The sequence below is a fragment of the Mustela nivalis genome, assembly GCF_964662115.1.
Source record: "Mustela nivalis genome assembly, contig: HAP1_SCAFFOLD_670, whole genome shotgun sequence".
Lineage (NCBI taxonomy): Eukaryota > Metazoa > Chordata > Mammalia > Carnivora > Mustelidae > Mustela > Mustela nivalis.
The window spans coordinates 26,831-50,616 of NW_028135993.1; the positions used below are offsets into that span (position 1 = coordinate 26,831).

The window sequence follows — 23,786 nt, forward strand, 5'->3', positions numbered from 1 at the left end:
ACAGAGAGAGATCACAAGTAGGCAGAGAGGCAGGCAGAGAGAGAGGAGGAAGCAGGCTCCCCGCTGAGCAGAGAGCCCGATGCGGGACTCGATCCCAGGACCCTGAGATCATGACCTGAGCCGAAGGCAGCGGCTTAACCCACTGAGCCACCCAGGCACCCGTAACCTCAGTGTTTTTATGCGAGGTTTGATGAAGAGTGGATAGTCATGAAGGAATATGATGGCTTAAAGTTGAGGTTTTTGTTTGTTTGTTTGTTTGTTTTTTGTTTTTTGACAGATAACAAGCAGGCAGAGAGGCAGGCAGAGAGAGGAGGAAGCAGGCTCCCTGCTGAGCAGAGAGCCAGATTCCAGGACCCTGAGATCATGACTTGAGCCGAAGGCAGAGGCTTTAACCCACTGAGCCACCCAGGTGCCCCAGGAATATGAGGCGCCTGAGTGGCTCAGTGGGTTAAGCATCTGCCTCCGGCTCAGGTCATGATCCTGGGATGGAGCCCTCCCTTGGGCTCGTTGTTTAGGGGGAAGCCTGCTTCTGCCTCTCCCTCTGCCCCTCCCCAGGTCGCATGTGCACGTGGCTCTCTCAAAGAAAATCTTAAAAAAAAAAAAAAAAAAAAAGAGTATAAGGCAAGTGTAGTAAACTGGGGGAAACTTAGCAAGGCCTGTTTGTTTGGATTCTTCTTGGAGCCCCTTTGAGTTTGGAGATAAGGATGATGCCTTGCCTCCAGTATAGGAAGGTAGGGCTCACTTGAGGGTTTAATGACCCATTTCTAGAGAGAAGGGAGGGTGTAGGTAGGGTAGGATGGGGAGGTGAGAGTGACTTTCGTGGTTTCTCAAATTGCTTAAAATATCCAGTATGGTAAGATACTGTATTTTGTCCTGAACCCCATCAGTAGCACAGTGATTAAGAGTATGTCTCTTCTGGAGCTCGGCTGCCTGGGTTTGAATCCTAATTCCACCACTTTGGGGCTTTGCAACTTGAATGAGGGTATGTAACCTTTCTATGCCTCAGTTTCCTTATTTATAAAATGGAGCTAATAACAGAATCTATTTAGTAGGGTTCTTAGGAAGCTTGATTTTGTTAAGTGCTGAGAACTGTAGTGGAAAAGTTTATGTATTGTATATATGCTTAGAAAAGAAATACATTCATTTGTCCTACAAATATTGAGTGCTTATGTGAGAGGCCCTGATTTAGGGTCATCGAATCCATCAGAGAACAAGGCAGGTAAAATCCCTGCCCCACAGAGCTTTCATTGTAGGAGAAACATACGCAGACAAGCAAGTTAAAGTATGATATAATTTCAGCGAGTAGTTTGTACTCTGAAGAAAAATAAAACAGGCTAAAAGGATAAATAGCGATGTAGTGGAACTGGGCCTGTTTTATAGGGGGTGGTGAGGGGGGACTTCTGAGAGAACACTGGACTGGAGACCTTAAAGAGGAAAGGTGTAAAGCACGTGTCCTGGGGAAGACTTTGGAGGGGTTTATGCAGGAGAGTGGAGTGTGTGATCAGCTTTACATGAAAACAATTTCTGTGTGGGTGTTTCTGGGTGGCTCAGTAGGTTTAAGCATCCAACTGGTAATTTTAGCTAAGGTCATGATCTCATGGGTCCAGAGATGAGGCAGTGTGGGGCTCAGCAGGGGGTCTGCTTGGGATTCTCTCTCTCTCTCTCTCCGCCTGTCCCCCTACTTGCAGGGTGCACTCTCTCAAATAAATCTTTTTATTTTTATTTATTTATTTATTTATTTAAAGATTTTATTTATTTATTTGACAGAGAGAAATCAAAAGTAGTTGGAGAGGCAGGCAGAGAGAGAGAGAGGAAAGCAGGCTCCCTGCTGAGCAGAGAGCCCGATGCGGGACTCGATCCCAGGACCCTGAGATCATGACCTGAGCCAAAGGCAGCGACTTAACCCACTGAGCCACCCAGGCGCCCCTCAAATAAATCTTTTTAAAAAGAAACACTTAAAAACCCCCAGTTTCTCTGAGCGTTGTTGTGTGGAAGTTTAGGACAAAGGGATAGGAGGGGTGGGGTGTAGTCCAAGGAGAACAGTTGGGGAGGGTTTTTTTCACGAATCCCTCAAGAGCTCTTCTAGGATCAGGGTGAAGTAGTTAAAATGTAGCTGCATGAAGCATTTCAATATAGTTATCAATGGGACCTACTGATGGCTGTAAATTTGTGGACAGTCACCAGCTATGAGATGGTGTCCACTTAAAGCCAGAAAATCAAATGAGCTTGGGCAAGAAGATGCAGATAGGTGGGCGGACGTGGGTCTAAAATCTGAGGACACACTTGGTGCCGAGCCCTATCCATCCTCTCATAATGCTTCTGTATGGCACTTATCACTAAGATTGTAAGTTACTTATCCCAATTATATTACTTGTCCATCCCCCCCCCCCCCCCAGAGCTTGGTGCACTGGAAAAATTAAGTAAATTAAGCCCCTTCCTTATAGTAAGGAATCTGCTATCTTCAGCATGAAAAACCGTCATAGAGTGAGTTGGATGTGAAAGTTCAGCATGAAAAAAGTCGTACCAGACTGAGGCCGAAACAACTATGGAGTCTGATGGGAGACAGGACTGTGCTTTCCCCTTGCTGTTGTATCTCAAAAATATTGGGACTCCCTGCTCTGTGGGAAGTCTGCTTCTCTTTCTCTCTCAATAAAATCTTAAAACAAAAACAAAAACAGTAAGAGATGAATTAATTTAAAAGAAAGATATTAGGAAAAGCGTGCATGACTTTTTACTCTTTTCTGGTCCTAACCCTCCGGATAAACTCGAGTAATAGCAAATAGAACTGTAAAAAATGGGAATAAACTCGAGTAATAGCAAATAGAACTGTAAAAAAAAATAGTAAGAAAACCTACAGCAATGGAAAGCAAGACATTAATCACATGAGTAGCAACAACTAAAGGCCACAAAAATAACTTGTGCCCCAAAAAATAACTATAACCAAACCGCCAAAAAGCATAGATAAGCGTTTCTATTTTTGAACACCGAAAAATAAGCCTCACCAGGTGAGGCCTCAAAAAATTGAGTGAAAACTCAGAATTGTTCCTCTCCACGGAAATCTTTAGTAAAAGGCGAAAGATTTATGCGATCTGAAGAGAAACCAGAGTATACGTTTACCGCGCTATTGAAACTTCCTAGAACAAGACAGCTCTTAGCACAGTTATGGTGGTTCAGTGGCTGCACGGTTCGTGCTCCCTGCCTGGAATTTGTACGCGTCGTGTATTTCTAACAGGCGGTATGTCCTGAAACGGTGCAGAAATCTCCGTGGGGCTGGAACTCAAGCATCGTGGAACTGTCTTTTCGTGGTGCACCATGGGTATGCAAATCAAGGCGGCTCCGGGCTGGTGGGAGACACCAGCTGTCGCGGCGGGGAGGCGCCAGGGGGATCCCCTGGCGGTAGCTCTTCCTCTTTTCTCTGTGGTCTGCAAGGGAACTCGCGCCCCGTTTGCCCAGAGAGATAAGGGTGTTTCCCGCTGGTGCCGGCCGGTGTGGGGCCTTATACCGAGGCTGGGTCCGTTTGCCCCAATTGTTTAGATGCTTATCATTGCATACCCACAGGGACACCCTACACCTCCCCCGACTCCCGCTCCTCCTGCAACACCCCCCGTGATGGGGCAGAACTGGAAACAGTAAAGCAACGACATTCAGGCCCTCTGTGGAGGCACATCACTACCCCTCCTGCAAGAGATGGCATCCAATTTATTTATTAAAAGATGGTTTCACCAAGGAGGAAAAGTGTTCTTAGCAGAAGGAACCGCCTATGTGAAATTATAGGAGATGCACACCGAAAGTAATTCAGTGTGTAGTGTGTCTGAATGAGGGTGGGATTCTGACGAGGCACTGTCTGGGAGAGAGCTGGAGTGATGGCAGAGCAAGCTGCCCCTGGAAGGGGCTTGGATTTCATCTTGTCTGTGATGGGGAGCCATGGAAGAGTACTGAAGTCAGAGGACTGAGTCGTTGGAGGTGCCACGCGGGTGGGCTGCCCTGAGCATAACTTTCCAGAGCAAAAACTTTCAGCACTGCTAATATCTATACAAACTCCAAAACTAGAGAGGACTAATGAGATACCAGGTTATTTCTTACACAAGTGATTTCACTGAAAATCCTGAGGGGGGAGAAATCGCACCCTACAGGATGGGCTCTAATTTCCCATTTCATAGATGAAGACGCAGAAACACAGTGATGGTGTTAGGATCCGTGATCAAAGGAACGAGACTGATACAAAGCGAAGGTCAAACAAAACTTTATTTCGTGCCAAGAATCAAGAATCAAACTGACCGGTCAGGGCTATCTCTTAGGAAAAGGCGATGATGATCCCGAGAAGGTCACTCCGAAGAAGGCTGCTCCGGACGAGGCTGCTCTAGATGAGGCTGCTCCGCAGATGAGGCCGCTCCATGATCGGAGCCACTCCCAAGAAGAGGCCACTCCCAAGATGAGGCCGCTGCTCCATGAGGTTGCTCCCCAGACAGGGCCGCTCCCAAGAAGAGGCCATTCTGGACAAGACCGCTTCCCGGACGAGGCTGCTCCCGACGACAAAGAGGCAACGATGACAGGGACGATGACAAGGAGGACAACCCGGATGACACAGACTCTGCTCCCCACGATGTCACTCTGACAAGGTTGCCACCCAGAGGAAGCCACCACTGTGGACAAGGCCGCTCGTAGCTCGGGGTGGCAAGGCATTTTGCGGCGAGGTTGCTGGCGGCTAGGGGCCGTTGGCATCTCAGGGCCACTGGCGTCTCGGGACCGCTGGCATCCAGGGGCTGCAGGCGTCAGGACCGCTGGGCCGCTGGACTGCTGGACCGCTGGTGTCTCAGACACTGCTGATGTCTAGGGGCTGCAGGCGTGGGGACCGCTGACCACTGGACCGCTGGTGTCTCGGGACCGCTGACCACTAATCACGGACCCTAACAATGGTAGCTAGCTTTTCTAGGCCGCTCTGCTTGTAAGTAGCATGGTAGGCTGACATATTTTATATTATTCGAGCTCAGTGAGCTCTCCTGCTCCCCCCAAAGGCCCCTCCATAGTGACCCAAACACAACCAGACTGAAATCCAGCCTCCATCCCTTGCACCACTTTAGGTTCAAAGACTACTATTCACTCCTTTTAAATCTTTTCTTTTTTTTTTTTACAATTTTTTTTTTTAAGATTTTATTTATTTATTTGACAGACAGAGATCACAAGTAGGCAGGGAGACAGGCAGAGAAAGAGGAGGAAGCAGGCTCCCCGCTGAGCAGAGACCCCGAGGTGGGGCTCGATCCGAGAACCCTGGGATCACAACCTGAGCCGAAGGCAGAGGCTTTAACCCACTGAGCCACCCAGGCGCCCCTCCTTTTAGATCTTTTTAGGCATTTTAGTATTTGGGTTTTTTAAAAAAGATTTTATTTATTTATTTGTCAGAGAGAGAGAGAGAGCATGAGCAGGCAGAGTGGCAGGCTGAGGCAGAGAGAGAAGCAGGCTCTTCGCTGAGCGGGGAGCCTGATGAGGAACTGGATCCTGGGATCATGACCTGAGTGGAAGGCCGCGGCTCAATGGACTGAACCACCTGTGCTTCCTGCACTTTAGTGTTTGTTTTTTTTTTTAAAGATTTATTTATTTATTTGACAGACAGAGATCACAAGTAGGCAGAGAGGCAGACAGAGAGAGAGGAGGAAGCAGGCTCCCTGCGGAGCAGAGAGCCCGATGCGGGGCTCGATCCCAGGACCCTGGGATCATGACCCGAGCCGAAAGCAGAGGCTTTAACCCACTGAGCCACCCAGGCGCCCCAACTTTAGTGTTTTTTTAAAAAGGTTTTATTTGACACAGAGAGAGGGAGAGCACACGCACAAGCAGGGGGAGTGGCAGAAGCAGGCTCCCCACTGAGCAGGGAGCCCAATGCAGGAACTAGATCCCAGGACTCAAGGTCTGTGACCTGAGCTGAAGGCAGACGCTTAACCCACTGAGCCACCCAGGCACCCCTGGGCATCTTAGTGTTGATTCAACTGCTGTAATTTTGTTTATGCATTTAACTAATTAATTTTGCATTTAGTTGGAATGTGATTTTCTGGCCTTTAGCCTGGTGGTGGGATATGAGAAGGCAGTGCTCTTAAGGTGGGGTTGTTCCTGGTGAGTGGTTGGCTGGAACCCAGGCTGGATCTTTTGTCTCTGGAGACTGAGCCCTGGAATAGTTGGGGAAGGGCCATAAAAGGCCTCCCCCATCTCCTAGGGTGAGGTCCTCGATTTTAGCCCTGTGGTGTGGCCAGAATCTTCTAGGCCTCTGTATGATGGGGCTATGTGACATCACAGCACCAACAGCTTAAATATAGCACTTCATCGGCGGATAGCAGAATCTGTTTCTGGACAGTTCTTCCACTCTGTCTCCTGGCTGTCTGGCCAGAGATGCCTCTGGGGCACCAGACTGCTGACTTGCAGAGGCCTCTTGCCTTAGGTTTAGGCATAAAACTCCTGAAACTTCTCCCGAGCCCCTGCTGTTCCACCTCTGCATCAGCTGACTCCTCTCCCTATCGGCTTCCTCTTCACCTTCCACCTCCGCCTGCGCCCCACACGCTGCTGAACCAGCCGGGTGGGCACTGCACCGGAGAGGTGTGCGGGGCTGGACCGGCCTGGCCTGAAAGCCACACTGCGTAGAATTTGACGTCAAAAACCTTTGTATCTTTTCGCACACTGAGCACTTAACTCAGGTCCTGTTGCCAACTATACGACCAGCATACGTTTGCTGATCATCATTACTTGCCAGGTGAATAAATGGACCCAAATTATGTTACAAAAATTTAGCACCTGCGGCCCTTCCCTCCCAGGATTAGAGTAGCCCCAGGAACTCAGACTATGACACCCCTATACTTGCAAACTCCCGTTTGTTCAAAAGAAAAGCGCTGAAGTCGTTTGAGAGGAGTTCATATAGAATATATTTCACTCTTTAAAAATAAAACTTTCAGCGTAGCTAACATCTATACAAACTACAAAAATAAACATCTTCATATAAATAATTTATGTGGTAGGATGTGGGCAGCTGCCAAGCATGGGGGGCCCAGGCTTTGCAAAGGGTGCTAGAGGACCCCTCCGTCTTGGTCTGCTAGGGGCCAGTAGCACAGGGGTGTGGGGGTGGGGAGAGAAGAGGGCCTGGCGGCAGCCTGAATTGCTGGCCTCTCCCCCATCCGGACAGGCGCCCACACACACAGCCTGGTGTCAAGGCTGCTCTGAGCCCAGAGGCTGCTGGTTTCGTAGGACAGCAGGGAGAACCGTGACCGCTGGGGCAGGGGAGGGGATGAGAGAGACAGCAGCAGCGGGGTTCTCCAGGCAGCTGTCCTACATTTAGTAACCACCCCCGCACCCCCCCGCATTGCTTCCCGGTGACCTCATGTGGCCAAAGCAGGGTCTCCTTGCTTCAGGCACTCTTTCATCCAGTGGCTGGACATGGTCCCCTAGAACTGAGGTTGCTGGAGCCGCTGGCAGCTGGTGTGGCAACAGGGGACCAAGTGGGCTCATCAGAAGCTGGATGGATGTAGGCACCAGGCAGTGGGGGTGGGTGGAGGGCCACTGTCATGGAGGTAGTCACTCTGGCAAAGCTCTGGGGAAGGGTAGGGGACAACCCCCAGCTGAGCCCTCCTTCTCGTGGAGCTGGGGGGCCGAGGACCTCTGGGCTCTCCTTGTACATCTGTACCACCTGGAGGAGACAACGGTCCCAGTGAGCCCAAGGCTCCCAGGATGTCAGTCCCCTACAGCAGCTCCCTGGTGCATCACCAGGATTGTTGGGAAGCTGTGGCCCTTGTTGGCTTCTAGAAGGATAAAAGAGCCGACAAGGGACAGGATGTGAAGGTCTAGGACAAACCCTGCACCTTGCTCTGGACCCTAAACGCTAAGGTGGGTCCCATGAAGAAGCCAGGAAAGCTGAAGGGCAGGGACACGGTGTTTGGGCAAAGGGAGAGGCTGCCAGCCTCAGCTGGCCTCATGGGGAGGGTCCCTGGGAATTGAGTCCTGTCTTTGGGCAACTGAGATTTTCTTCGTGGCTCTGACTCTTCCCTTGCTTGTCCCACCCCAAGCCCTGGGCTGGGAGCAGGGGGAGGGTATGGTCACCTCTGGTGGGGGGCCCAGGATGGAGAGCAGCACGGGCAGCAGCACGAGCCCATGGAGGAGGCCCAGGAGTGTGAGCACTGTTAGCACCACGAAAAAGTACCTGCGTGGGGCAGGTGGTCAGCCTGGGTAGCCCCTGTGGCCAACGCAGGCAGGCTGCACCTCCCCACCCCAGCCCTCCCCTACCTTATGATGAAGTCAAAGTTGGAACCAGCAAGCATGAGCAGACCCAGCAATGTGGAGACAGCCCCATCGGTCACTGGAGCCAAGGTGTGCTCCAGGGCACAGGCAGCCCGCAGGTTCCGGCTCCCCTGGGTGGTCAGGAAGCCCTGTGGGGACAGACAGGCCCTGTAGCTGCTCCTTGTCCAGCCATGCCCCCAACTTCTCATCTGTCCCCAGGGCTCGCAGGTCAGGTAAACTGAGCTTTGAACTGTCCAGGAAGTATGCCTGAGTCTATTTAGAGAACACTATACACGTCGGACGGGGAGACACAGCATGAAGTCTAGAAGAGTTGGCAAACAAAGCCTGTCACCTGTTTTTGTAAATAAAGCTTAGCTGAAATGCAGCCACACCCATCCACATACGTATTATTGTCTGTGGCTGCTTTGGGGCTATAGTACAATGGTAGGATCCCAAGGGACACTCTGCGACCTGCCCACCTAAGATATTTACTGTCTGGCTCTTTACACAAAAAGTCTGCTGATGCAGGTCCAGAAGTCCAGCAGGATGGACATCAAAGTGCTCACAGTGACTTGTTGGGATGGGATTTCAGAGGATTTCTAATTCTTCCTTTGTACTTCTCTGCACGCTGGCTTTCCCCACCTCCACGGAGTACCTATCGTTCTTGTAAGGAGAAGCACCGGGCTCTTGGAAAAGGAAGGGAGCTGTCTTCGGGGTCCAGCCAGGTCTGTGTCGGTGCTGCCTGCGGGTCTGGGGCCCCCGCCCCCCTCCCACTCCTCCTGAGCCAGAGAACACCAAGCTGTGGGAGGGGCCGAGCCTCTCCGTCTCAGCCTCTGTACCCGTGCTGCCATCCAGCTACCGTCCCATTTCTCTGATCCCTTCACAGTAAAACCATCCCCAAAATTACTGGTTCCCATTTTCTCAACTTCTATTCTGTCCTCATTTTGGTCAAGGCCTTGTCCCCTCCTCTCTGCTGAAATGGCTGCTTATTTATTTGTTCACGTGTTTACTGTTTATCTCTACACTAAAGGATATAAGCTCCTTGAAGGCAAAGCCTGTCTGTGGGCACCCGGTGGCTCAGTCTGCTGGGCCACTGCCTTCGCTTGGGTCATGATCCCAGGGTCCTAGGATCAAGCCCCATATGGGGCTCCCTGCTCCATGAGGAGCCTGCTTCTCTCTCTCCCTTTGCCTGCCATTCCCCCTGCTTATGCACTCTCTGTCAAATAAATAAATAAAATCGTAAACAAAACAAAACAAAACTAAACAAAAAAAACCCCAGCCTGCCTGGTTTGCTATTATATTCCCAATTCTTTTTGTTAAGTTTTTTTATTTATGCAATCTCTATACCCAATGTGGGGCTCAAACTCATGTCCCTGAGATCAAGAGTCACATGCTCTACCAACTGAGCCAGCCAGGTGCCCCTATATCCCCAATTCTTTTTTGAGGGGGGGTGACCAATCAGGAACTTGAAACCAATTCTTATGTGACTAGCACATAGTGGGAGCTTGATAAATATTTGTTGACCACTGAAGCAGCGGGTCCACCCCTCCCCCAGTGCCTGTGCTCACCAGAGCCACGTGGACCGTGAACTCAACACCAATGCCTACAGAGGCCACAAGGATCACCACGGGGATGGCACTCAGTTTGATGCCCAGGAAACCCATGATGCCAAAGAGCTCCACAGTCATCATCGCCAGGACCAGTACCTGGGGAAGGCAGGGCTCACCCAGGGCTCCGAGGTGAAGGGATGATGGGTAGGGTGGGGCAGGGGTGGGGAGCCAGGGGTGCCTGTGGCCTCAGCCCCACGAGGACTCACTATGAGGCCCGCCGTCCAGGGGTTGAGCAGCAGCAGGGCGCAGACGAGGAAGGTGCATACCAGCAGGATGCAGACAGCCAGCAGGAAGGAGCGCCGCAGGCCCAGATACTGCTCCCAGAAGAGGAAGGGGGAGCCGCTGGGGTAGGCGCGCACCCCGGCCCGGCCTGCCTCGGCGCACGCTGCCCGGGCCCCCTCGATGGCCTCCACGAAGTCCGCGGTCTTCTGGAGGCCACGCAGTAGGAAGGGGAACTGGGCAAATTCCAGGGGCTGGGCTGCCGGGACTGCAGACGGTAGGGGGTGGCAGGGAAGGGGGGGTGCTGTGAGCAGGGGGAGCAGTGGGTAGGGCCTGTGTGGACCCAGGCTGAGGCTCCTGCTGGGCTCCCGACACCCCCCCCCCATATCCCCTGGACTCACTGCGAAGGTTCTCCCCGGTGGTGTCATACTTGTCGTGCAGCCACTCGGGAGGTGGCGGGTAGAAGTTGGCCTGCGAGGCCGCCAGGCCCAGCGGGTCACTGCTTACCCACATGGTCAGCCCCACATAGAAGAGCTCGGGTGGAATCAGCCCGTCCTTATCCACTAGCTTCCTCGTGGTCAGCTGCAGAGGCGGAGAGGGCTGACAGTCTGGGCCCACGAGGCCTAGGGCCCCTCTTTGCGTCCCGACCCTTCCGGCGCCCCTTCCAACCTGGTTGAAATCCAGGGGCTCCCGGGCATCCCCCGTCTGGATGAGCAGCTTGTAGGCCAGCGCTCCATCCTCAGAGCCGTTGCGGCACGAGTGGCGGCTAATGCGCCCGGAAGCCCAGTCCTGGTCAAAGGCAGCCTGGATTCCTGGGGGCGGACGAGGGAGGGGCGTCAGGCTGTGGCCGCAGGGGCTCCAGCCTGCAGCAGCCCTCCCGGCCGGCCGTCTTGCCTCTCACCCTGCAGCCAGTTCCGGTAATAGTGCAGCCAGGTGCGGGGCGCCCGGGCGGCTGGGGGGGGCAGCACAGCCTTGAGAGAGCTGAAGCGCTGGTGCAGATCAAAGAGGGCGCGTTGGGAGTGGGCGTAGTCAAAGCCACCCTGTGTCACCAGGGCCACCTCGTAGAGGGAGAAGTACCTGAGCTGGGCGCTCAGGAAGGCATGCTCCTTGGTGCCTCGAGGCACCACATCCGTCAGGGCCAGCCCGTCCTGCACCAGCGTGGCTCCGTAGAGGCTCAGGCCCAGGAGACCACCAAAGAGTGCCAGCACCAGGGCCTGTGGGGAAAGGCAGCTAAGCTGGAGGCCCACGGAGGCTCAGGCAGGGGCCTTGGCCCTTGGCCCTTCTTGGGGCTCAGACGCACTGAAGCCCCGGCCCTGGCTCACCCCGCCTTCTCCAGGCCTAGGGTCTCACCTTGCTGTGTGACTGGAGCAGCAAGGGTGCGAACCGATAGCGGGCGAAATGGGCAAGGTTCCAGCGGGCACAGGGCAGGGAGCTGCAGGCTGCCTTTTGCCTGGGCCCCTCCTCTTGGCCTAGGAGGTCCCGCGTGGACCCTCCCGGGCTGAAGAGCTCAGAGCCCAGCGGGTCAGAAGGTGGGGGCACCAAGTGGGCGCGGGGTGGCAGGATGGTGACCACATGCTGGCTGCTGGCTTCACAGTGGGTGAAGGCTTGAACTGTGGCCGTCAGGTGGGCAATGCCCACAGGAACCGTCCTGTCCCCGAGTTCCTGGGGCAGGATCTGGATCACCCGAGCTGAGCAGGGGCTGCAGGAGGCAGAGAATGGGGATGACAGGTCTGTGGGAATGCTGGCGAGATGGGACGGGACCACAGAGGTGAGGGCTGATGGGGCGGGAGACGTGGGGACAGTACCTAGAGAAGCAGCAGAGCACATCAAGGCGCTGGCAGTGGCGCCGGTGCAGGTCCAGGCTGAGGACCGCCGGGAAGACAAGCATCACAGCTGCAAAGTTGCAGCCGACCACTATGGCCGCCTGGGGGACAGACAGGAGGGACACAAAGGCTGGATGAAGCAGGCCCCTGGATTCATGCTCACCTGGAACCTGGGCCCTTTCCTGAGGCCTCACCTGCAAGGAGAAGGCCCGCAGTGCAGGGATGGGAACGAGGGCGGCCATGAAGAAGGCAACCATGTGGCTGATGGATGTGAGCGCGACGCTGGTCCCGGTGCGCTGCAGACACTCGCCTGTGCGCTCCTGCCAGGACAGGGGAGGAGTCATGGGTCCTCCAGGCAGAGTGGAGGGGAGGCTTGGGAGCTTGGGATGGAGGAGGGGGGACCGTAACCACACGGAGCTCACACTTACAGAGCGCCACACACACACGTCACATACCCGCTCATACCACACACGCGTCACACACACTGTTCTAACAATTCAGCCAGAGTTCTCACCAGTCCTCACAACACCCTCACAGCACAAGCACTACTGTCACCCCTGTTTACAGATGTGGAAACTGAGGCACAGACAGGTTGATTACCAGCCTAAGTTTGCCTAAACCAAGAGCCTTTTTTTTTTTTTTTTTTTAAGATTTATTTGAGGGGCATCTGGGTGGATCAGTGGGTTAAGCCTCTGCCTTTGGGTCAGGTCATGATCCCAGGGTCCTGGGATCGAGCCCCACATCAGGCTCTCTGCTCAGTGGGGAGCCTGCCTCTCCCTCTCTCTCTGTGCCTGCCTCTCTGCCTACTTGTGATCTCTCTGTCTCTGTCAAATAAATAAATAAAATCTTAAAAAAAAAAAGATTCAGTTGAGAGAATAAGAGTATGAACGAACATGAGCAGGGGGAGGGGCAGAGAGAGGGAGAAGGAGAGTCTCAAACAGGGACCCCACAGAGCGCAGAGCCCAATACAGGGCTGCATCCCAGGGCCCTGAGATCATGACCTGAGCCGAAATCGAGTCGGACGCTTAGCCAACTGAGCCACCCAGGCGTCCCAGCCAGGAGGCTCTTACCCTATGCTGAGCTGTTTCAGACCAGCCGGGACTGGTGGATGAGGCCTCACCTGGAGAGGGGTGCCAGGGGGAGCCTCTGTGAAGGCATGTGCCAGCAGGAATATGTCATCCACACCGATGCCCAGCGCCAAGAAGGGCAGTACCTGGAGGGGCACAGGGGTGGGTAGCTGGAGGAACTGAGTAGCCTGGACAGAGACAACCACTGCCCCTGACGCCTGCGTGGGAGTCCTGGTATACCTGGGTAGTGGCAGCATTGAAGGTGATGCCGAGCAGGGCACAGAGCCCAAGGCCCGAGGCCACTGCCAGGGCTACCAGCAGCACCCCTGCAAGGCCCACTGCACCCTGGGACTGGGCACAGTCCCAGCGCAGCATTGTCACACAGGCATAGGCTAGCTGTGGGGAGAAAAGACACAGGCTTGGATGGCAGCTCCCCGGGAGGAGCACCGGGTGGAGGTTGGGGCGAGGAGCCAGGAGCGGGACCCACCATGAGCAGATAGCCTCCCACCACGCGGGCAGCACTGACTTCAGAGAAAGCGTGCAGGATGTCATCCAGGGTGGTGGAGGAGAAGGCGTGGATCTGCTGGGATGAATTCTGAGGCAGGGCCTCCTGAGCCAGCTGGGAGGACAGGGCGGAGGTGAGGGGGAGGGGAGGAGGGCGGAGCCTCAGGGCTCCGCCCCCCGCCCCCGCTCCACACGCACCTGCACGAAGCGCCGCTGCCAGGCCTGCAGCACCGTGCCGGCCTGCTCCTCGCTCCAGCCGATGTCGTGCGTCTGGTAGTCGCCTCGGAAGTGCTCGTACAGCTGGCGGGGACTCATGAGCAGGAAGGTGCTCTGCAGGGCCTCTGCCCTGGCGGGGGTGGGGGGGGGTGGGAGTGGAGGAGAGTAGAGTCAGGGGTCAGAGTGGGCTGGAGCACCCAGCGGGGGTCTGAATGGGGGCGGGTTTCTGCTGGAGCTGCTGGGAATCAGAGTATGGATTCCCACGCCTGGGATCCCCTTGCCAGCCCCAGGGGGGCCTTACCTTAGCAGCTGTCCTTGGGGGTCTCTGGCGATGCCCCCCAGCAGCAATTCCTCCTGCCAGTGCATGAACTTGTGGGAAAAGCCATGGCAGCCCCCACTCAGCTCCTGAGCCACCTTGGGAGCCTAGAGGGGGACAGGAGAGGCCTTGGTGGCGGGTAACTGAGGGCCCCTGGGCTCGTACCTCCAGGAACCATGCCCGCCACGGGGCTCCGTTGCCAGCAGTGGAGACAGCTATTCTCCAGAGCCTCTCGCCCACCCTGAAAGTGAACAGCTATTGTCCTGCAGAGAGGAGCCTACTAGAGGAAGCAGAGGCCTGGAAATAGGCTTCTGGGAAGAGCTGGAGTAACTCTGGTGGGTTTTGGGAAAAGGTTAACATTCACAGGGCTACAGAGACACTCAGGAAACTAGGTATGACACTTGTGCTTAGCTGGTGTGCCCTCAGTTTCTCTGTACAAGTCTGTTTGGATAAAGTCTGGTGTCTCTGGCCTTAGAAAAGCACAAAGGGGTTCATATATCACCTGAGGGTTCCTTTTTTTAAAATTTAAGATTTTATTTATTTATTTGACAGAGATCACAAGCAGGCAGAGAGGCAGGCAGAGAGAGAGAGGGCAAGCAGGCTCCCTGCTGATACAGGGCTGGATCCCAGGACCCCGAGATGAATGAGCTGAGCTGAAGGCAGAGGCTTAACCCACTGGGCCACCCAGGCGCCCCGCGTGAGGGTTCCTTAGAAGAACTGAATGGGAAAGAGAGAGCCTAGGTATTTGGCGCAGTAGGGGCAGGGTGACAATGTCTAGGGAACGGAAGGCAGAGCACAGAGCACAGTTTGCTCTCTCCCAGAAGAGAGGAACATCTGAGGAGGGGAAAGGGAAGGAAAATAGCCTTTCTCCAGCTGGCAGACCCGGCTGGCACCCACCTGCTTGCTGTGATGGTTAGGGGCACTAGGTGGGCAGTGGAGGTCATCAGGGTGCAGGCAGGGACGCCCCACATAGGCCTGGCCCACCTGTGCCTTGTCTAGCAGCTCCCGGAAGCCCTCGAGGGAGGCAAAGGGGCCCAGTTCCTCCAGCAGCTGCTCTGGGTCTAGGTTGGTCCACTGGATGTCAGGGCGGCCGCTGAGGGGAGAGCCCGTAGTTGGTGAGGGTAAAGAATCAATTCCCACCCTCCAAAAGGCTGCTGGGGACCCCCTGCTGTCTCTCATTCTCCTCCTAGCGGCTCATGCATCTGCCCGACCATAGGAAAGGTCTGCAGCGCTCAGCTTCCCAGAACTCCCAGGCTACACCAGCCCACCAGGTGGCTGCCCTGATGTGGACATGAGGACGGACAGAACTTAACACAAGGAAAAGGCCCAGAAAAGCCCCACAGAGTCCCTTCCCAAGCCGGCTACCTTTGACTCTAACACATCACCGGTGGACACCTGCCTCTAACAGGTTTTCTTTCCGGCCTGCGGCAACAGCTTAGCCCCTACCTAGCTAACTCTCCTGGGCAAGGTCGCTTTCTGGGGATCTTTTTTCCTCTTTGTTCTGTTTTGTCTAAATTAGACAAGTCTTCCTTTCCTTCAGAGGCCAGGAGATGGGGGATGTGGAGAGACCCATGGGGCAGCCTGGGCTCAGGTCCGAGCCTCACAGGTGCTTTGGGCCCTTGGTACGGTTTCGAGCATCCTCTGTCCTCCCCGCCTCTCTTCTGCAGGGGAAGTCCCCGAGCTCGCTGAAGCAGGGCACTCACGGCAAGTAGGCAGAGCCCCCTTGGAGTTTGGCTCCTTCCCAGAAGCAGTCGAGGGGGGTGAGGATCACGCACGGAAACAGCTTCTCAATCATCTGCCACAGACACCCCAGGCCACATCAGTCCCATCCCTGGGCTCCTTTCTCCACAGTCTCTGCAGGATGCCCTCTGTAACCCCCACCTCCCAACTCTTAACCTCCCCGTCTCTCACAGCCCTCCCCTACTTGCAGAAAAGGTTCCCCCAGACCCAGGCTCAAAGCACAGCTCTAGACACTCACCCGCTCAATCATTCCATTTTCAATTAGGGGAATTCCTGACTTGTAGCAGATTTTATTCAAGTCCCAGGACCTGAAATGGCCGGGGCACAAGAGATCAGCAGAAGAGGGGAGTTCCCACGCCAGCCCGGCCACACAGGCCTCGCTCCCAGCTGCTCAGGGACTCAGCCAGACTCACTTTCCATAGAGTGATACTTGCACTTTACTGGCGGTGAGGGCTGCCTGGAGGTGGAGGTCCAGAGCCTCAGGTGTGAGGACATTCTCCCCTTCCTGGCGTGGGGTCTGTATCAGCATCTGGGAGGTGTAGGCAGCCTCCTCCCCCAGCTTCTCCTTGGTGTAATGCAACTCTTGGCTCACCCGGCTGCCCACTGCCAGAGCATAGAGAGAAAGTGGGGGGGAAGAGAGCCTCGGTGGATCAGAGCTCTGGGGGTGTGGGACCCTAGTCGGCTGAGGCTTCCCAGGACAGGGAGGAGGAGTGCTCTGAGAGGAGCCCCTGTTTTTTTCCTCGAGGGTCATGCTGACTCCCCAAGCTCCTGGCGCTCTGCTTAAATCTGGAGCTTGGTGTGGAAGTGAGAGACCTCAGTTGGATGGCCTTGTGGAATTCTTGTGTGGTCTAAGATTTCCCCATGAACCAGGATGGCTCAGTGTGGGGCAAACTACTTCAGAATGAGAGGTCAGTATGAGTTGGGGCAGGGCTGGGGTTAGGGAGGTATCCCGGTATGGAAGCCCTCACTTAGCCCTTTTGTGCTCTGGTGAGGAAGACAAGGAGGAACAAAAGGAATCAATAGGGAGACTGCCACCGGGAGGGTCTCTTCGAAGAACAGGCCTAGTGCTGTGGCTGGTTCCCAGGTCAGCTGGTCTCAGGCAGTGCTTTCTAGAAATACATCTTTTTGCAGATTGTTATGCTAAAGAGGGCAGGGATAGGAGCAGCTGGTCATAATGGGCCTGTGGTGGCACAGATGAGGGGGACGGACGATCAGACCGCCTTCAGTGTGATGGGTGGGGTCAGCAAAATGCTTCTCCTTATGTAGGATGTACCCAGGATCACCTGGCAGAGGTGACATGGGGACCAACATGGGCCAAGGGGAAGAAAAGTTCCAGATCCCAGGTCTCACTGTCCAGGCAGCAGGAGGCCCAGAGCCAGGCCTGCCTCAGTCTCCTTGATCTCGGCACCCCTCCAATCCTGCATTGTGCTGACCACAGAGTCACGCTCTGTAACTGGGGCCTGGGGCGTGGGTGGGCAGCGGTGCTGCCAGGGGATATGGCCTGACTGGGGTTTGGAGGAGGGCAAGGGCCAAACCACTGCTGAGGCTTTACAGCCTTGGGTGGTCTCAGGCTCAGTTCTGCTGCCACCTGTCCGGGGCCTCTTCCTGTTGGGTCCCTGTCACCTCTGGGGCCCATACGTTCACCTTCTGTGAGACTCCAGCCCCACCTGCGATCGTCGTGCTCCCCAGTCTCTTTTTCAAACCCATATAATCACCTCACTCATGAGAGCCGCACACCCTGCACACAGACTTACCCATATGCTCACACCTCCCCCACTCAAACCACTTTCCTGGCCCTCCCTCACAGACACGGTCTCCCAAAGCCATGCTGGCCACATGCCCCATTTTCTTCCTTCTCTGACTCCCCACTCCTCCCCCAGGCCTGGACTACAGTGTTTATTTCACAAGGCTTAGGCCAGAGCTGCCTCAAGGAGGGACCGGAGGGGACAGAAATAAGCTCCTCATAGTAAATGACCTTGCTGAGGAGAGAGGTGCACAGGAGAAGGAAGGAACCAGAAAGAGCTATCAAGAAAGCAAGAAAGGAGCCTGGTTGGCTCAGTTGGTTAAGCGTCTGCTTTCGGCTCAGGTCATGATGCTGGGGTCCTAGGATCGACCTGTGCATTGGGCTCCCTGCTCAGCAGGAAGCCTGCTTCCCCCTCTCTATCTGTCCTCCTGCTTGTGTTCCCTTTCTCGCTGCGTCTCTCTCTGTCAAAAAATTAAGTAAAATCTTGGGGGCGCCTGGGTGGCTCAGTGGGTTAAGCAGCTGCCTTCTGCTCAGGTCATGATCTCAGGGTCCTGGGATAGAGCCCCCGCATCAGGCTTTCTGCTCAGCAGGGAGCCTGCTTCCTCCTCTCTCTCTGCCTGCCTCTCTGCCTACTTGTGATCTCTGTCAAATAAATAAATAAAATCTTTAAAAAAAAAAATTAAGTAAAATCTTTAAAACAAAACAAAACAAAAAAGCAAAAGAAAGGAACACTGAAAATATAAAGTATAATGTCAAAGAAAATAGAGAATACTCAGAAAAAATGAGGCAAAGAAAAAAGTAAACCTTGGCTGACAACAATGATGGTGACAGATGTGAGGACAGATGAACTGGGATGTGCTGTGTGGCCAGGGAGAGACAGTGGGTGTAAGGGAGAGCCTGAAGGCTCTGGACACATCTGGCTTTGAGCCTGGGCTCTAACACTTGGTCTGTGCTTGGGGCAAATGACCCAGTCTCTCTGCCCTCAATTTCCTCATCTGTCAAATGGGGAATGTGCCTATCTTGGCAGAATTAGAATCAATGCAGGCAAAGTACTTAGGAAACTGCCCAGCACAAAGTAGGGATAAGGAATTATTATTTAATGGTCGCTGAGAAAGAGACTGTGGGACAGAAAAACGAGAAAGAACTGGAGTTAAAACGATTGAACGGCGGGGGGGAGGAGGAGAACAGGGGAAGGAGACATCAATACCAACCAGTCTGTTAAAAACTTCTGTACCTATACAAAAGGGAGACTCTGAGTTGTTAGCCAGCATGGAAAATGAACCCACCTTATAGATAATCCTACAATGGTAATACATATAATCCTATATTATAGGCAATATGATTTAAAACAGCAATAAATTACCATCTATCAATTTAACAAAAATAAAAATAATGATAGCCCTCACTGCTGGCTTACAGGAGTGCATTCTAACCTACCATCAGAGTGTAGGCTGGTATGATATTTGGAGGGAAGCAATATTGGAATATATATCAGACCCTGAGAAATGTCCATAATCTTTGGTCCAGAAATTTCACATATTAGGGCCTGTAAGCTACTGTAGTGATGCAAACTTTCTCTGAGTGAATTGGGAGCCATGGTAGGTTTTGAGCAGAGGAATGAGATGACCCGACTTTTTCATCACCTAACAACACATTCTGGAGCTCAGCTGTGAGTGAACAGGGTTTGGCCAAGAGAAGAAGTTGCGAAAAGATGTTCTGGACCAAGTAGGTCTAGGGAACTGCCAAAGGCTCAACATTGCCGAGTGAGGCAGAGACAATTCTGGAGCAGAAATCAAGAGTTAGGTTTCGGAGGGCCTAACATGTGTGCTAAGGAGGCTGAACTTGATTCTGGAGACTCCCCAGAACCTCGCAGAAAGTCGTGGAAGGGCTCTAAGCAGGGGACCGACTTGGACAGAACTAGACACACCACAGGAGGGCAGTGTGGAGGCAGATTAGAAGGCAAGTCCTGCAGAAGATTGGTCACTTTTCTAATAGACTTGATTTTGTTGGCCATCCTCTGAAAGGCCCAGTGATTCAGGGAAGCTAGATCCCTCCCCAGCCTCAGGGGTGAGATCTGATTAGTCAATCACAGTAATTCCACTGCCTTTGCCAAGTGAAGGGTTTAGGCATCGGCTGCTCCACAGTTCTTGCCCAAGTGACCAAATGGGAAGTCAGCTGGGGGGAGGGGGGAGGGCTTCTGGTAAATTCTCCCTCACTTCCAAAAAGGGACCATTGCAGTAGCCACTTAGGACAAGGAGGTGATAAGCCACAGGACAAAAGCCCAACATGCTGAAGAAGGGTTAGGAGAAAGATAGAAAGAACCTGGGTCTTTGCTGATGTCCTTAGGTGGCTGAATTAACCATCCAGGAACGGCTCTACTGTCTACTACTGGATTTCCTGTTCTTCTTTCTTTCCTTCTGCCCCCTTTCCTTTTTTCTCTTTCATGTGGCCAAAAGCATATTAAATGATACAATCAGTTGAGTACTACCAGAGACTGGAGAAAGGCCTCAACTAGAACAACAGCCACAAGGGTGGAAAGGAGGGGTCTGTTATGAAAGAAGTTAAGAGAGAAGAATTTGCTGGTTTAGTAACCAGTTAGGTAAGCAAGAAGAACTGAGCCTGACTCCCAAGGTTTCAGCCTTGCAGTTTTGCGTGGATAGTGGGTCTACCAACTCATATGTTTCATCCTGCCTTCTAGATACATGTCTCTTGTTTACAGGGACAGCTCCCATTTCAAGCCAACTCTATCATTGTTCCTCTAAGTACCAACTAGGGTCTAATGTTGCATATATTTTATATCTAATGTTATATATTTTTTTATTTTAGAGATCAATCTATCTCTGAGCCTTTTAGCTTTAAAATTGATCAGCAAGGGTGAGTCACAGCCTGTCTCTCACCATGGCAAAGCTGGAGGGGACCCTAACTCTGATAGCTAGTGTCCTGCTCCTTTCTTTGCTTTCTGTATTCGCAAAACAGGAAAGGAATAGAGAATACTCTTCGCCTTGATCAGCCCCTCATTGCCCAGGGCACTGCTGGGAGAAGCCTTAGCTACGGATGTACAGAGATGTACAGAGATGAGGTCAGGATCACTTTTATCTCACCCCAGTTCTGGGTCGCCTGGGTGGCTCAGTGGGTTAAGCCGCTGCCTTTGGCTCAGGTCATGATCTCAGAGTCCTGGGATCAAGTCCTGCATCGGGCTCTCTGCTCAGCAGAGAGCCTGCTTCCCTCTCTCTCTCTGCCTGCCTCTCCATCTACTTGTGATTTCTCTCTGTCAAATAAATAAATAAAATCTAAAAACAAACAAACAAACAAAAAAAACAAATGCTGATCACCCCAGTTCTGGCTGATACGGGACAGAGCAGTGTTCTGAAATAAAGGAAGCAGCCCTAGGAATTGGCCACCAGCCTTTTACATCACCCCTCCACAAACAGCAGCAAAGATCTGGTGGGATCTATCCTGTCCTGTGCTAGGGTATAGGAGAGAGGATGAGGAACATGGAGGTTCAAGCAGTGTTTAGATGAGAAAGATCTGGGAAATGAAGGAGGAGGAAGGTGGTGGTGGGGAAACAGCTTCTATTGTGGCAGGAAATCCAACAGTCATCTGGGACCACCCAGGCAGCCGTGGTGTGGGTGGGGTATGTGTATGTGCATGTATGCACATGTGTGTCCCGGGGCTGGGAGTAGGCAGCAGGCAGGCACAGAGAAACATCTGCTCTGGACCCCAGGGCTGGCCTAGAGTGCGTACGTATCTGTGAGGCTGCAGAGCACTGGGGCAGGGTGGGGATGGGGTGTGGGAGCCCAACAGGCAGGCGTGCAGGCTCCAAGAAACATCTGCTCTGCATCCTCAGGCTTGCCAGCATTTGAAATAACTCAAGGGTGTGAGACTCTAACCTGGGCCTGCCTTTGGGTGTCGGCCAGGTCTGGGGGAGGTTTGAGGGGGACCCACCAATGCAAATTTCCCAGGAAAGAACAGAGGAGAGTTTGACTCTACTGAAGTCTAGTATAGGAAAGGCCCCAGGAAAGGAGAATTATGCCAAAATTATTAATAAGAAATCATTTTTAGCTAATGCTTCCACCAGGAAGTGAGGATGTGGTTGTGTCTGACCTCGCTGTTGCCTCAAAGTGTAGACCCTGCGCCACTGTTTTTCTACTGAGTGGTTGCAGGAGGTCTCAGTGCATGGGACTCCAGGGATGGGACCTCTGCGTGGAGGCCTGCTAGATGATTTACTCGGTTTCCCGAGCCCAGGTGTTAATTCTCTTGATTCTCCTGGTCAGGTGTGATCTCTCCCTGCCTTCTCTTAGTCCAATCATCATACTATATATTCTGTTGTATATTATATCCCAGCATGTATTTTATTCTCCTTGCCTTTGCTAACCCTGCCATGCAGTAAAAAATACCCATAAAAAGTAGGTAATAATTGCTACACACACAGACACACACAAACTCACAGATAACTATTCTGCATACCTATTCACAGGGGCCCATCATCTGCAGATATCCATTTACTGCTCCTAGCCACCCAGGCTCTGGCAGGCAGATACCCTCTCCAGACCCAGGGTGGAACCCACGAGAACTCAGTAGCTAGCTCCTCACCCTGTTCTTATCTTGGGGTCACCATACCCAAGCAGCTCTGACTAGTGTCCACAACTCACCTTCCACCCAGAGCTGTTCCAGGTCTGTCTCAATGATGGCCACACGGAGACCCAGTGCCAGGGCTCCAAAGGCCAGCAGGCCCAGGAAGAGCACTTTGCCACAGTGTCTCTGGATCCCGCAGCCCAGTGAGAAAAGGAGGCCCTGGAAGTAAGCACGAAGCCAGAGTGGAGACTTCAGGCTCCCAGCTAGGATCTGGGATGGAAAAGAGAAGGGTCAGCCAGGCATTACTGCAACAGTGCAAGAATTCCTCCCCTCTCCTCCTTATGTGCACCCCTGCCAAGCCCCAGGTTCTTGGTTTCTGGGATGCAGGACAGGTAGAACCTACACAGACACAAGGCCCAAAGGTGGAAAAGATAGAACTGTTTCTTGTTCCCCCATCTTCCCACCCCAATATATACCCGATTCTTTTCTGAGAGTAGGACATATATGCACACATCTGTTCTCAGGTGGTCAGAGGGGAAAACCAGACACACTCTCACCGGACAGATGAGAAGATGCAGAAACACACACACACACATACACACACACACACACACACACACACACACACACACGCTATAACCCTTCGCTATAGCGACATTACACCTTGCAGAGTGGCAAACCTGGGGAATCTCTAGATCTGCTCCCAATCTTTCTCCCTCCGGCTTCCTCCACTCACCTGGGGTGATGCGGCTCGAGCTGGGGGTGTATAGCCAGGGGGCAGCTCTTGGAGTGGCGGCGGCCGAGCCATGCCGGCGGGGATGGGGGGCGTGAGCGCCCCCAACCCGCGTTATCTGGGATTCTCCATAAGCTGGCCTGGTACCCAGGTACCGCGGAGCCCCGCGTCGGGACTCAGTGGGGCAGCTTAGGCGCGGCGTGCGTGAAGGTGGGGTGCTGGGGTGCCGCGGCGGCTGCGATCGGGGGCGAGCGCAGCGCAGCGCGGGTGCGGGAGTCGGTCCCGCGTGCAGGCAGAGCGACCCGCCCGCGACGCCCCGCGCGGCTAGAGGTGGAGAGCGCACTGAGGAGGAGGCGTCCTTAGCTCCAGAAAAAGGGAGCGGGCCGGGACGACGCCCTCCCATTGGCTGAGGGGTCCGCAAATTACCCGGAGCCGCGCAGCCGGATCCGCTGCTAGGCGACGGCGCCGCGGGTGGGGGCGGGGCAGGAGACCACCCAGGCAGGGCCACCCCACGCCTCGCTTCCCCCGCCGCCCGCGGGGCCCTGGGGGAGGAGCAGGGAGGGAGATCCCGGGGAGGCACCGCGCTGGCCAAGCGTAAGCCAGGAGACGCCAATGCTGAGAAAGGGTATCTGCTGGCCGGCCCAGCCACGACCCAAAGACTTCACTCTTTGCTGCCTCCATTCTTGCCCCTTTCAGTCCACTCTCCACCGAGGCCAGAGTCATCTCTCTAAAATGCAAATCTAATGATCACTCCAAAACACAAAGCCCATCTGGAGCACGGAGCCCTGCACAATCTAACTAAAGCCTTCTCTCCCATAATTCCTTCACATCCACTCAATGTTCCTTCCAGCCCTGGGGAGTTAGATGTAATTTCTTAAAAGCACCATGCTATTCCCGTCCGTTTCTGCCATTGGATGTGTTGTGGCCTTGTTGTCTTGGAAGACAACCCTCAAAACGAACCCGAGCCAATCACATTTCCTTGAAGCCTT

The 23,786-nt window shown here is 53.7% G+C and overlaps 1 protein-coding gene across 1 annotated transcript; it reads right to left on the reverse strand.

The window, feature by feature from the left end:
- Window positions 1-6,881: 6,881 nt before the first annotated feature.
- Window positions 6,882-23,453, reverse strand: PTCH2 (patched 2). Its single transcript, XM_082750090.1, has 22 exons — window positions 22,801-23,453; window positions 22,142-22,334; window positions 16,159-16,348; window positions 15,984-16,053; window positions 15,709-15,800; window positions 14,903-15,098; window positions 13,991-14,112; window positions 13,672-13,819; window positions 13,457-13,588; window positions 13,210-13,365; window positions 13,023-13,115; window positions 12,097-12,222; window positions 11,885-12,003; window positions 11,430-11,778; window positions 10,981-11,293; window positions 10,749-10,891; window positions 10,481-10,661; window positions 10,067-10,347; window positions 9,819-9,956; window positions 8,257-8,399; window positions 8,074-8,173; window positions 6,882-7,663 (listed from the first exon to the last, which is right to left on the reverse strand). Exons 1-22 carry the CDS (start codon window positions 22,870-22,872, stop codon window positions 7,397-7,399), a joined length of 3,624 nt encoding a protein of 1,207 aa, XP_082606216.1. The 5' UTR covers window positions 22,873-23,453; the 3' UTR covers window positions 6,882-7,396.
- Between the last annotated feature and the right edge of the window lie 333 nt (window positions 23,454-23,786).

Bases quoted from the DNA above. Each gene is read 5' to 3' on its own strand.
- PTCH2 (XM_082750090.1), bottom strand. From the start codon at position 22,872: ATGGCTCGGCCGCCGCCACTCCAAGAGCTGCCCCCTGGCTATACACCC. The intron at 8,174-8,256 runs GTAGGGGAGGGC...TGCCCCACGCAG, and splicing joins AACTTTGACTTCATCATAAG to GTACTTTTTCGTGGTGCTAA. The intron at 7,664-8,073 runs GTGACCATACCC...TGTCTCCTCCAG, and splicing joins TCCTGGGCCCCCCACCAGAG to GTGGTACAGATGTACAAGGA.